This window comes from Ochotona curzoniae, unplaced genomic scaffold (assembly GCF_017591425.1).
Source record: "Ochotona curzoniae isolate NIBS_2020 unplaced genomic scaffold, NIBS_Ocur_1.0 scaffold_4505, whole genome shotgun sequence".
Classification (NCBI taxonomy): domain Eukaryota; kingdom Metazoa; phylum Chordata; class Mammalia; order Lagomorpha; family Ochotonidae; genus Ochotona; species Ochotona curzoniae.
The window spans coordinates 23375988-23390233 of NW_024467118.1; the positions used below are offsets into that span (position 1 = coordinate 23375988).

At 43.5% G+C, this 14246-nt stretch overlaps 1 protein-coding gene across 1 annotated transcript in view; it reads left to right on the forward strand.

Moving 5' to 3' along the window:
* Positions 1–1950: 1950 nt before the first annotated feature.
* The window catches only part of WDR19 (WD repeat domain 19), a 60771-nt gene continuing 48475 nt past the window's right edge, over positions 1951–14246 (forward strand). Inside the window, exons 1-6 of the mRNA XM_040966247.1 lie at positions 1951–2035; positions 4872–4963; positions 5239–5304; positions 8839–8964; positions 11305–11420; positions 13513–13628. Coding sequence (XP_040822181.1) covers positions 2030–2035; positions 4872–4963; positions 5239–5304; positions 8839–8964; positions 11305–11420; positions 13513–13628 — 522 coding nt within the window. The 5' untranslated portion in view covers positions 1951–2029. The remainder of the gene's footprint in view (positions 2036–4871; positions 4964–5238; positions 5305–8838; positions 8965–11304; positions 11421–13512; positions 13629–14246) is intronic.

Below are 14246 nucleotides of genomic sequence, written 5' to 3' on the forward strand. Positions count from 1 at the left end.
ACCCTGCGGCCCGGCGCTGCGATCCGCGACGTGGGGATCCCATGTGGCATTTTAACTGACTCTCCAAACACCCAACTCCAGGTTTGCTTTTTTTTTGAAGATTTATTTTATTTTTATTGCAAAGTCAGATATCCAGAGAGGAGGAGAGACCGAGAGAAAGATCTTCCACCCGAAGATTCGCTCCTCAAGTGAGCACAAGTGGCCGGTGCTATGCCATTCAGAAGCCAAGAACCTGGCACCTCCTCCAGGTCTCCCACATGGGTACAGGGTCCCAAGGCTTTGGGCTGTCCACTTCTGCTTTCCCAGGTCACAGGCAGGGAGCTGGATGGGAAGTGGGGCTCTGAGATTAGAATCGGCACCCATATGGGATCCCAGTACTTGCAAGGCGAAGACTTTAGCCACTAGGCTACCGCACCAGGCCCTAACTGCATCTTTAAAGATCCTACTTCCAAATAAGGTAACACTCCAAAACACCAGGAGTTAAGATTTGCACTTTCTTTTCTTTTTTTTTTTTTAATAAAAGGAACCAAATGTTATACCTAACATTCACGAAATCAAAATTCAGTCTTTGAAAAGATCATCAAATGTGACAAGTATTCAGTTACCTGATCAGGGAAACCAAGAAAAACTTTTTCAAAACACTAAAATAGGGAACAAAATAGAGGATATCACCATCAATCTCATAAAATATTTTAAGAAATATAAGGGTACAATCAGATACCAACAAACCAGATAAGTGAAACAAAATGGATACATTATAAAGGCACAAAGTTACCAACTGGCTAAAGAAGAAATACAAAATTAGAATAGGTCTACGAAAAGGGAATTGGTAACTAAAATATCTTCCCATGGGACAAGGAAAAAAAGCTCTAAATGCCTAAATATTTCTAAATAAGCTGATTTTATTCAACTTCTCACTTTTACTGTAACTTCTTGTTCTGAAACATGGTCATAGTTTTTTTTCCTAACATTTTGAGCCTCAGGAATGTCTCCCCATGGATTTTAAAACTCTACATTTCCCCAATTTTCACTTTTCTGCCCTGAGTTTCTCTATATGCATTTCCCTCTAAACCTAAAAACCTTTTTGTCTCCAACATTACCTAAGAGGACAATCGACTTTTCTTTTTTCCCTTTTACCCTGGTGAAGTCATTTCCATCTCATTGAAAAGGTCTCACACCTGAAATTCAGCATCTGACGCCTCAAAGCTGCCTCCAGCAAAGAGGAGTCTTCAATTACAGTGACTTTGCGGTAAAAATTCAGGAACCTAACACACCTGTAAACCGCAGTGCAAAGAGCCACACTAACCGCTTTACATAACGGTTTAACCTCCTCTAGGCTAGTCAGAGCCCACCTGTTAGCAACAGAAATAAGCAAAAGGTGGGTTGTTTCAACAGTTGCAGACACTTGGGGCAAAGGGGAACTTCGATTGTAAAACAATGGAGCAAAACAACACATCACGGTATTTGGGATCTGCCAGAATCCAACGCTAACGGGGAATGACTTAGTCTAAAGCTGGTGCCCATTTTGGCTGGCCAGTTCAGCTGAAATTGAGAAGCACACACTTTGAAAGAAACTACTTGTCACATCTCTTGTCTGGCTCAAAAACACGCAGAGTCTGTACGAGCAGCATTTGGCGCAAGAGCCCATTGCCGCTTCCCGTTAACTAACATTCCGTATCCTTTCGTAAACTTCGTGCCACTCCTTCGGGTCCCGAACCCTTTTCAGCTAATCACAAGTCGAGATGCACGCAGACGCCTGTCAAGCCTGAGAGCCCGCCTCCAAGCAGAGTTTCAGCCAATCAGGGCCCGGCAAAGACGGCCACGCTCCACGAGACCTCGCGTTACACTCGGCAGCGCTCCGCCGACGTCACGTGACTGAAGTCCCCGCCTCCCACCCGCCTTGGCTCGGCCCTCGCTGATTGGTCGCTGCTCGCGCGGTCTCCTGGGTGACGGGAACGCGGTAGCTGTCTAGGAGGAGCCGGGGTGCGCCTGCGCACTAAGGAGGCCGCGCGGCCGCTAGAGCTCTGAGATGAAGGTAAATAACTTACACATCCCTGGAGGGTGGGGAGTCGCGACCGCTGACCCGTTCGCGCCATTCGGAAGACTGGGTCCGGGCCGCCTTCCCTCCTCCGGAGTGCGAGAGGAGCGGGGAAAGAACGGGTCACCAGGAGAGGAGAAGGCGGGTGACGAGGTGGCGAAGTTGAAGGAAGGAGAGGGACGGAGAGGAAACTGGAGAGGGAGGCCTCCCAGAGGAGAGGAGAAGCCGGGAGGCCGGAGACCCGCTGCCCGGGGCTCTCGGCGGGAGGGACGGGTTGTGTGGGCGCGTGTGGAGGCTGGCTGTGGAGCTGACCCCATCCCGGGCTGCCTCAGGTGTGGAGGGTGAATGCGAAAGAATGGACGGGTCTGCTGTGACTGGTGCAGCCTACAGGTCGCCTGGTAGCCAGTGTCCCTCATTATTCACAGCAGTCGGCCCCCTTAGGTGTAAGTTCCCGGCCATGACCCGCCCTCCTTGGCCACTGGCTACCACTTGTTTCCCTTTCCTGCTCTGGCAAAGAAAGGTCGTAGATTATTGCAGGCCCCCTAATGCGTTCCCTGGTTGTCCGTGTGAAAACTGGAAATGATAGACGAGAAATCGTTGCTCGCTCTTCCAGTGCTTCTCATGGCTGTAGGGAATCTTGGAAGGGAGGAGGTATTTTCACTCTTGTTTTTGCAGGCAAAGACTCTGTGCTTGAGGCAATTGAAGCAAGTCGCTTGTAAACCCTACAGTTAACGCACCAAGCGTGATTTACCAGCCAGGCGCAGGTGCGCCCTGGAGGTCGTGAAATCGACATCTCCTTTAAATTGGAGGGGGTTCCTAAGCATTGTTGTCAGAAAGCTGCAAAAGAAAGATACCTTAAAATATCCTCTTTGGGGCACGGTAGCCTAGTGGCTGAAGTCCTCGCCTTGCATGCGCCAGGATCTCAAATGGGCGCAGGTTCCCATTCCTGCTGCTCCACTTCCCATCCAGCTTTCTGCTTGTGGCCTGGGAAAGTAGTCAAGAACGGCCCAAAGCCTTGGGACCCTGCACCCACATGGGAGACCTGGAAGAAACTCCTGGCTGCGGATAAACCTGTCTCTGGCCATTGTGGTCACTTGGGGAGTGAACCAGGGGATGGAAGATCTTTGTCTCTCCTCTGTAAATCTGACTTTCCAATAAAAATAAATAAATCCTTTTTTTCCCCTCCTGGCTTTTTTCCCCTCCTGGCTTCATGCGCTACACACCTGTTCCCACTTGTGATCACAGCTACCTCTGCTTCCAATATTGTTACAGCACACTTGTTTTCAAAGGGTGCAAATTTGATCTTAGCATATTAGGCTGCTTGACTTATGCTTAATTTTGAGCATAGAAGGGCTCTGTGTTGCATCACATGGTCAGGGCTTCTGTAATTATAGCTAAATTTCATATGCCTAGCTATGAACATGGTTATCTGATTTAATGCTAGGGCTGGCTTCCATGTGAACTCCATTTAGAATCCCAGTTGTTCTTCCAGTTCAGCCTCCTGATGCTCCTAAGAAAAAACAAGTTGGATCAGTATTGGGGGCCCCGCTTGCTTTCCCCAGCTCCCAAATCCGCACAGGATTCCAGGCTTGCCTACACAATTGGGGTGTGAACTGGGAATGGAAGATCTTGTTCTCTATTTCTGTCAATACTGCCTTTCTAATAACAATAACCTAATATTAAAATTAAATTTTTTATTTTTATTCAATTTTTAATTTAATATTAAATTATTTTTTCATTTGAGTTCATGTTCCTAAATATTCTATTTAGCAGTATCTGATATGATGTGAATCAATGTAATTTCATATTCTTAGTGGCCTGTTTTTAAATAAACAGGTATATATTTCCTTACCCAGAATATTTAATGTTACTATTTCAACATAGTAACATGGAGTGACATGTCCATATAAAATGATGTAGTTGGGATTTTTCTCATAGCTTTGCAGATCTGGTTATGTTTTGTGTTTCTAGTGCATCTATATTTGGATTACCCATGTTGTAAGTCCTCAGTAGCCACATGTGGCTTGCGGCTTCCATACTGATCATGACAGCTCTAGACTATAAATGAAGATTTTCTTTAAAAAAAAAATGCTTGCCATCATGTTGAATGCTTCGTGCTGATGTAAGGGGGAAATCATTTTGAAGGAATGTAGATCTTTAGTATTTCTGACTCGGTTAATATTTTTTCAATTTAATCCCCAACAACCATGCCATGAATAACTATAGTTACTTTAATCGTTGCTGTATTAATAAAGTATATATTTTAGTATATATTTTTAGAAAATTGTATATTTTTTGTATATTATATATAGTATATATTAAAAAGTGTATATTTCAGAAAATGGCATTAAGAAGCCAAATTTTATTTAAAGGATTTATTTCTGTTGGAAAGGCAGATTTGCAGAGAGAAAACTCTGTCTGCTGATTCATTCCAGAATTGGCTGCAACAGCCAGAGCTGAGCTAATCCAAAGCCAGGAGCTTCCTCTGGGTCTCCCACTGAGGTGCAGGATCCCAAGTCTTTAAGCCATCCTCAACTGCTTTCCCAGGCCACAAGCAGGGAGCTGGATGGGAAGTGGAGCAGCTAGGACTTGAACCCGTTTCCATGCAGGATCCTGGTGGCAGTGCATGCAAGGGAAGAATTTAGCCACTGGACCGAAAAGCCAAGTTTTATGACCAAGGGTTCTCTCTATCTTGAACTCTGTACAATACTCACCAGTCTGTTGTTTGTTTTATTGTGGATGTCTTTTGGGTAAACTCTGACTTAAGTCTTTGTCATTGTGATTCATGGTCACTATGTGCTTTGTAAATATGAAAATTGTGCTTATTTTATAGCGTGTTTTCTCACTGCAAGAAAAGGCTTGGCTTGGCACACCAATACAATTTACCTGGCAGAAGGCATCAGGGAACTACCTTGCGGTATCTGGGTAAGAGGCCATTGAGCATGTGCGGTGGAAGTTGGGTGCTCTCTTCTCTTCAGCAGTTCTTGGGTGATGCTTGTGTGATGAAAAAGTAATTGTCTTCATTTCCATGAACAGTTCATAGAACTTTTTTACCCACATAACTCTTTGGATAGAAATAATGAAATGATCATGACAGAACATGTATGAGAACATGGAGATAATCTGAATGGCACCTTTGTGATTTATAGGCATAGATTAAATAAAAAATATTTACATGCTTCTATTGTAATTGCTTTTAGAGCTGATCATATTGTGAAAATCTTCGATCGCCATGGTCAAAAAAGAAGTGAAATTAACTTGCCCGGGTGAGTATAGAAGTTAAAACTATCATCAAGTCCAAGTTTATCATTTTCAAAGTGGTATTTAATGCCATCAGTAGTTAATGAAATATGGAGACATAGCATATGAGTTAGAGTTTATGTACATCCATCCGTATAGTCACAGGAAAACGTTAAGCCACGATTGTAGACTAGTCCACACGGAAGAGTTCTTACCCAATTATGAACAATGTCCAGTGTGGGAAAAGGCAGAGGTGGGGAAAACCTATATAGGTTGAGTATCCCTTTATCTAAAATGTTTGGGATCGCTAGTGCTGCTTCAGATTTGGGAATATTTGTGTGAGCTTCACCAATTCATCCTGCTCCAAATATTCAGAATTGAAAACTTGGCAGTATTTCATGTTTTTGGAGCAGGGATCCAAAAGATATGTCCACTTTGTTTTTCCTGTCTAAAAATAAAGTTGGAAAATAGATTCTTGCCATGTACTTCTTAAAGGATTAACTCATTACCCATTTTTATGAATCATTTTTCTGCAATCAAAACATGCAGAAAACATGATAAGGAATTTAAAAAATTTTTTAAATTATTTTTTATTGGATAATCAGATATACAGAGAGGAGGGGAGACAGAAAGGAAGATCTTCCATCTGATGATTTACACACCAAGTGGCCACAACCACCAGAGCTGAGCTAATCTGAAGCCAGTAGTTTCTTCCGGGTCTCCCACGCGGATGCAGGGTCCCAAAGCCTTGGGCTCTCCTTCCACTGCTTTCCCAGGCCACAGGCAGGGAGCTGGATGGGAATGGAACATACAGAACAGGAACCAGTGCCCATATGGAATCCTGGTGTATGCCAGGCAAGGGCTATAGCCACTAGGCTACTGCACTGGGCCCATAATTACTTCTGCAATAAGAGCACTCAGTAAAGAACTTCCCTGAATTTTTTTTTTTGCATGCTCTCACATCTATTTTGGCTGCATAATGACTTCATTTCCTCTGAATTCTTTTGCTGTAAATCATACAGTTGAATTTACTTACTCAGGATCTCCAAATAAGATTCTGTATTTGACAGATGATTGCATCCATGATTTGGAAGCTTTCCTCTGCCATGCTCCTCACATCTCCGTGTATGTGAGAGACAGCTAAGAGTTAAAAAAGGCAGGGCTGGTGTTGTGGCGTGGTGGGTTTAGCCACTGCCTGCGATGCTGCCATCCTCTGAGGGCACTTGTTCCCATCCCAGCTGAACCTGTTTGGATCCAGCTCCTTACTAACAGCCTGCTAGAGGAAGTGGTGGAAGATGGAAGTGGTGGAAGCGGCCCCTGCCGCTCAGGCGGGAGACCCAGGAGAAGCTCCTGGCTCCAGCATGGTCATTGGAGCCATCTGGGTAGTTAAACAGCTGATGGAAGATCTCTTTTCTCCTCTCCCCTTCTCCTCTCCTACTCTCTTCTCTGTGACTCTTTCTAATAAATAAGTAAATAAATAAATAAATAAATCCCAAAACCTTGTTAACAGTTTGAGGAGTGAAACAGCTGATGGAAGATCTCTCATTCGCTCACTCGCTCGCTCGCTGTCTCTCCCGACTCTCTCCCCCTCTCCTCCCTCTCACTCTCTCTCATTCTCGCTCTCTGCCTCTCCCAACTCTTTCCCTCTCCCCACCTCTCCTTCCCTCTCCTCTCCTCTCTCTCTCCTTTCCCCCCCTTTCCTTATATCTTCCTTCCCTCTCTCTCCCATACCCTCTCTGTAACACTAAATTTCCAAATAAGTAAGTAAATCTCTCTCTTTTTAAAAAATGTCTTCTTTATTTTATTTGGAAAGTCAGAGTTACAGAGAGAGAAGGAGATCTTCCATCTGCTGTTCCATTGCACAAATGGCTGCAACAGTCAGAGCCGGAGCAGTCCAAAGCTGGGAGCCAGGAGCTTCTTCCAGTGCTCCCACAAGGATGCAGGGCCCAGGCCATAAACTGGGAACTGGATTGGGAATTAGAGCAGCCTGGACACAAACCTGTGCCAGCCAGTGGAGAATTAACCTGTTTACGACACCAGCCCCAATAAGTAAATCTTTTTTTATTAAAAATATCCAAAACATATTATAACAGTTTGAAGAATAAAATAATTTTCACCTGTCTTAGGTATAGATCAGTATAGCTTGGCCAGTGGACCCAAGATCAATGTCAAAATAAGAATACTATTAGGGGAGAAAAGATTATTTTAAAGAATTTGGGAATTTTTAAAATTTACAAATTCTGTTCATTTTGGGATAGTCTTAAATGGCTCAGTTCATATTAAGTAGAGAATTTCCTATTTCTATGTGTAATGTAACCTTAAGTTATTCTTCTTTATGACAATTTTAAATGAAAATAACGTCATAGCATTTCAGAATTCAGGCTTTCTATTATTGGCAGTTCTCCAGCTAGCCATTCCAAATCTATGTAATACCAGTTTAACTAGATGTAACTTCATTTCCTTTCAATACCTTTTTTTCTTTTTTCCTGTGAATCTGAAATAAGCTTTAAAAAGGAATTGTAAAGGTAACTGTTAGTTTTAGGTCATTTTGATTACATTTTGTTTAAGTCATTTGTAGTTGTGCTTGGTGAGTTTGTCTTGCCAAAAAAGAAAGCTTGATAACTTACTAGATATAATTAAATCTAAAACAACAAATGAAAATGATACTTAAAATTTAACTTAATTTTTTTCAAAGATTGGTTTGTGTGCTTTTTTTATTAGAAAGTCAGACATACAGAGAGGAGGAGAGACAGGAAAATCTTCCGTCTGATGAGTCACTCTCCAAGTGACTGCAACGGCCAGTGCTGCACCAATCCAAAGACAGGAGCCAGGAACTTCCTCCAGGTCTCCCACGCGGGTGCAGGGTCCCAAAGACTTGGGCCGTCCTCGACTGCTTTCACAGGCCACAGGCAGGGAGCTGGATGGGAAGCGGGGCTGCCGGGATTAGAACTGGTGCCCATATAGGATCCTGGCGTTCACAAGGCAAGGACTCTAGCCACTAGGCTGCTGTGCTGGCCCCAAGTTAATTTTTTAATTCCCTTTAGAATAACTTGCAGTTGAAGTTAGCATATCTAAAAGTAATAGTGGGTTAGATTTTTTTGTTGGGAAGAATGTATAGCCTACTCAAAACAGATCACATAGACGTCACAAGTCGGTAAGTGTTTTAAGTTTCTTCACCCTACATTACAAAAATGGGTAGTGGGCCTGGCCCAATAGCCTAGTGCCTAAATCCTTAGCTTGCATCCACCAGGATCCTGTATGGGTGCTGGTTTGTATCCCAGTTGCTACTCTTCCCTTCCAGCTCCCTGCTTGTGGCCTGGGAAAGCAGTAGAAGGTGGCCCAAAGCCTTGGGACCCTGTATCCATGTGGGAGACCTAAAAGAAGTTCCTGGCTCTAGATCAGCTCAGCTCTAGCTGTTGCAGCCAGTAGGGGAGTGAACCAGTGGATGGAAGATCTTTCTGTTCTCTGTAAATCTGAGTTTCCAATTAAAAAAAAAAAATTTTTTTACAATGGGTAGTGATACTTTGCCTTTTTTTTTTTTTGCCTTCTTTTTTAAAAAGGAATTGTGTTGCTATGGATTGGGATAAAGACGGAAATATCTTAGCTGTGATTGCGGAGAAATCTAGCTGCATTTACCTATGGGACGCCAACACAGAGAAAACCAGCCAGCTGGACAGTGGCATGAGGTGAGCAGAACTGTTTTATTTTCAAAATCTTCTCTTAGAAACATGGTTATTTGTAGGTTTGATATAAGAATAATTACCGCTTTCATTGTAAAGGGGTACTGATGAGTTATCAAAGAAAAAGCTCATTTCTAGTATTATATATAATGCTTCCTCAATCAATTACAATAAACTTGTTATAATTGCAGTATAGAGATATCTTCTAAGCAAGTTGTTTGTAGTGAATATACTAGGAAGGACAAAGATGAGGCACAGTCTGGGATATCTGGTAATGAAATTGACTGCAGGAATGGCTGGATCTAGGAGTTCTGATGTTGCGGTCCAAGCTGGGTTTCAGATCTCATTTTCCCTGCATGGCCTCATGTTATGTTTGATTCTCATGTTAGCTGCTGGCTTCTGTCATTCTCTTAGCCTGTCATACCAGAGAAGAAAATAAAAGCATGGCCCTTCACAGAGTTGCTTCAGTTCTTACGTGGCCTCTGAGTGGAGGGGGCAGGGCCATGGAGCTCACAGCCCTATGAGTGAAGGACAGGGCAGCTTTCAAGCGAAAAGAATCCTGGGCCGAGGTCTGGTGCAGTATTCTAGTGGCTAGAGTCCTCACCTTTTGCACACTGGGATCCCATGTGGGCACTGATTCTAATCGCAGCAGCCTCGCTTCCCCTCCAGCTCATTGCCTGAGGCCTGGAAAACAGTCGAGGACAACCCAAAACCTTGAGAGCCTGCACCCACATGGGAGGCCTGGGAGAAGCTCCTGGCTCCTGGCTTTGAACCGGCTCAGCTCTGGCTATTGTGGTCCCTTGGGGAGTGAATCATCAGATGGAAGATCTCTCTCTCTGTCTTACATTTGTGTATATCTGACTTTGCAATAAAAATAAATAAATCTTTAAAAATTAGGGGCCAACAGAATTAATCATAGGTGTCTAACAAAATGGAAACCATACTAGCTTATGGAAAAGAAAAAAGAAAAATGGGTCCCATTTTAAACTAAAACTTTGCATTTGACCTTGGCCAAGCCTCAACTCCTTCATCTCTCCAAAATGAGAATACCACCAATACCTGCCTCCTGGCTTCAGGTGGTCTGCAGGCAGGCAGGGAAACAGCACCCCCTAAGAGATCAAACCACGTGTCTACTGCTTATTTCGCAAGAAATGACTAAACGCAGAGGAAGCAAGGGGGCCGATCAGAACGAGAGCAGGCGTAAGCTCTGTGGGGAGTCCTTGCCCCTCCAGGGCTGCTCTGGAGGGATACGGAGGTAAAGATGCCTTTTGTTTGGCAGGCAGAGTTAGGGTGACAGACACAGCTCTTCATCTGATGGTTCACTCAGCTAACAGTTGTAGCAGTTGCGCCTGGTACAGTGGAAGCCGTGAGCCTGGAACTCCATCCAAGTCTCCCACGTGGGTACAGGGGCACAAGGACTCGGGCCACCTACCACTGCCTTCCCAGGTGCATTAGCCAGGAGCTGGTTGAGAAGCAGAGGAGTTGGGACTCGAATCCATGCTCTTACGAGATGCTGACATTGCGGACAGCAGTTTAACTCACTGTACCACAACGCTGCCTGCCCGAACCTGGCCTTTTTTTTTTTTTTTTTAAGATTTGTTTTTATTATTTTTTTATTGGAAAGGCAGATATACAGAGAGGAGAGACAAAGAGGAAGATCTTCCGTTCGATGATTCACTCCCCAAGTGAGCGCAACGGCCGATGCTATGCCGATCCGAAGCCAGGAGCCTCTTCCGGGTCTCCCACTCGGGTGCAGGGTCCCAAAGCCTTGGGCTGTCCCCGACTGCTTTCCCGGGCCACAGGCAGGGAGCTGGAAGGGAAGCGGGGCTGCCGGGATAGAACCGGCGCCCATATGGGATCCCGGGCGTGCAAGGCGAGGACCTTAACCACTTGCGCCACCACGCCAGGCCCGAACCTGGCCTTTTTAATAGAATTGGGAGTGGACATTTGGAGAGGTGACGAAGACACCGCTGGTGACACCTTCATTTTATACTCAGGTGTCTGGTTCAGAGTCCTGGCTCCACTTCTGATCCCACCTCTTGCTGGTGGTGGACCTGGGAGGCAGCAGTGGTGTTCTATTAGACAGGTCGTTGTCACCCACTTAGGAGACCCAAGTGAGTTCTAGGTCCTGGCTCAGCCTGGTCCAGCCTCACCGTTGCCGGCGTTTGAGGAGTGAACAAATAGATGGAAGATCTCTCTCTATATATCCCTTCTTCACTCTTTCTAACAAATATAAATACAAGTGTAAACATGTAAGTAGAAATTGAATTTATTGATGAAGTACTTTTTAGCATGGCTATAATTCTGACTGTGAAATGGCCAGTAATTTCTATCTTAATGTTACAGGGATCAAATGTCTTCCCTTCTTTGGTCAAAAATTGGAAGTTTCCTGGCTGTTGGAACTCATAAAGGAAATTTGCTTATTTATAATCGTCAGACATCCCGAAAGATTCCCGTTCTTGGTAGGTTATGGTTGAGAACACCGCTGAGTGTGTGAGGTGTTCTGCCTCCGCGTAGATTCTGCAGCCTCAGATTTTCCTGACATTGTGAGGGGAGCTTGGGGTCTTTCAAGTTCTCCTGGTCCAGCCTTGCATCTCACTAAGCAAGATCACTGCTGATGCTCCCTGTACATTTCTCAGGATGCATGCAGAGATTGGGTTAAGGCCAGCCTGTTTCAGAGTATCAGAACATCACCGGCCTGATGGTATTTTGCTTTCTCACCCAGATTTGACTTTGAAAGCTTGTTTTAACTACTTACCGTTATAATCTTGGTTCATTTCAGTCCACTTAGTAGGTGGAGTAAAACATTGAATGGCTGCTTGAACAAGAGTGTCCCGACTGTTCATTCTGAGAGAGCTCAGGCCGTTGGGGTCTAGTGGTGCACGGGGCTCCCATGGCCTCAGGATGTGTAGCTGGAGGAGAGCTGGGTTTATTCCTGATTTGGCCTTCTTGGTTTTGTGCTCTTTGAGTCCCCCAGTGTCTAGTCACTTGGTATGTTCCGTGAAATTTAAAATTCAGTTACTGTGACATAGTGCTAATGAATGTTGCAACTGATGGGCATAATTACATCCAGGTGGCCAGAAGAAAAGAACACTACGTGAATTCCAAAAATGTGATGCACCAGAATAAACTTGTCTTTTCATTCTGTTTCCCCACAAGCTTTTGGAAGTGCTCTCATGTAACTTACTGCTAACAAGGAATCTGACTCTGGAAATGGTGATGATAGAGAATGTTTGAGAAAGTATCTTTCTGTTAAGGGCACATCATTATTTCAGATTATTTTCACACATACATACCCCTTTAATATTAACTTACAGTGTTACTTCTAAACAATTAATGTATCTGGAAAATTAAGCAAACATGTTCAAGTTGCTGGTAACCCAGTGTTAGCCGTGAAGACCGTCTGACTTTGGGAGGCATATTCTCTTCCCCCGGGGTCTACAGGGGATCCCTTTGGGAAGTCTCAGAATTTTGGTACTTGAGGTGTAAGACATCGTTTGAAAGAACGCAATTCTGTCCTCATTGTTGAATGGCTCACACTCCCTGCAAACTCAGCCTCAAGGTGTCTTCATTGAATTTCTACACAACACCTGCTCTCTGCACAGATACTGTCCTCGGTTCTTTAGGGAGTACAAACAATAAAAAGAACAGAGCCTCTGCTCTCAGGAACAGCCAAAATAACCAACATGTAGCACTTCCGGTGTGTGGCCTGGCACTATTTTTAAGTACTGTAATCCATTCAATCCTCACCCCATGAGATAAATTGTATATTAAACCTGATTTCTGGATGAGGTGATTAAGGAACAGAAACGCTAGGTATTACAGAGTTTTGCAGCTAGTAGTAGAGCCAAGGGTCACAGCTGAGGGGATCTGACATCAGAATCTCCTTCATAGACTTAAACTGGGGTCCAGGGTCCTCACAGACACCCACAGTGTCAAGCATGAGATTTCTCCCCAAAGAAGAAGTTGTTGCACTGACTGGAATGTTCCGTAAAAAGCTTTGCTGTTACTTAGTAGTTCTGCAGTAGTACTCCTTACTTGAGTACTTGATTTCTTAACACAGGTCTCACTAGGGTACATTCGTAGTTGCACTTCAGTGTTATGACTAATTATGTCTTTTATTTATACATGAGTAATTAAGGCTGTGAATGGTACATCTGCTTCTGTGAAAGGTCTTCCACAGCCTGAAGCTGAATGTAAGATCATTTCACTGCTTTGGAGTTTATTCTCTTAAGATGGTATCATTACAGGATTAGGCAAATGATAATCAAACAAAACATGTTGAGGAACAGAATATCTCTGTCACATCCTGCGTCTGTGTGAGATATAAAAAAAAATGGCAAGGAATACTGCCCTCCCATCTCGTTGTTGTGCTATGCAACCTGATGATTGTGTTTTAAATGAGATTGCTTAGGCAATAACTGCTTAGACTGCCTGAGATCCTTAGCTCTCCAATCCCGTCGTCTATTGCATAGATTTTCACATTGGTTTCGGAGATTTTTCCCCCTTCTTTTTGAGAAGTACATATTGTCTATTCATACATCTCTCTTTCAGGAAAACACATGAAGAAGATAACCTGTGGCTGTTGGAATGAGGACAATCTGCTTGCTTTAGGTGGCGAAGATAGAGTGATTACAATTAGCAATCAGGAAGGCGACACAATAAGACAGGTAATGCAGTGACATCTGTTTTTTGTAGTTGTTTGCCTATAACTAATCTAAGTTTTTTTAAATCTCTTATTTGTATACAATAGCTTCATATTTTCAATGTCAGGTCCTTTTTTATATACTGTATTAAAACAATTTTAAGATGAATATATTATCCAAATATATATCCTCTTTGGTTCATTTCTCTTGCCATTAACAGATTATCACTTCTGTGATTATGATCAGGCAATGTATTTATGAAATAAGTTATTTTACATAAAGTTGTGACTGTGTGTCAATGAAGGACAGAACAGTATGGCCATCTACATGAACTGAAACCTGTTTTTGCATAATGCCCCATACAGTTGTATGTCCAAGTCTTACATGTCTGATAACATTTTTAAAAATTATTCAGGTCCTTTTTATATTCATGAAAGTCATTTAAAAATGTTTTGTGATGTCTGATTATATTTCAATTTGCTGATTTCTGCTCTTGACGCACAGAACAAAGTGTTGGACTGGGAGCTCATTTTCAGTGGTGTTTATCAGGGCCGGTCGATTGCAGCCTTGAAAGAGGCCATAGGTTTGTTTTTCGCCAAGCCACTTCAAAGATGAAGCCTTTCATTTCCTATATTAATCTCT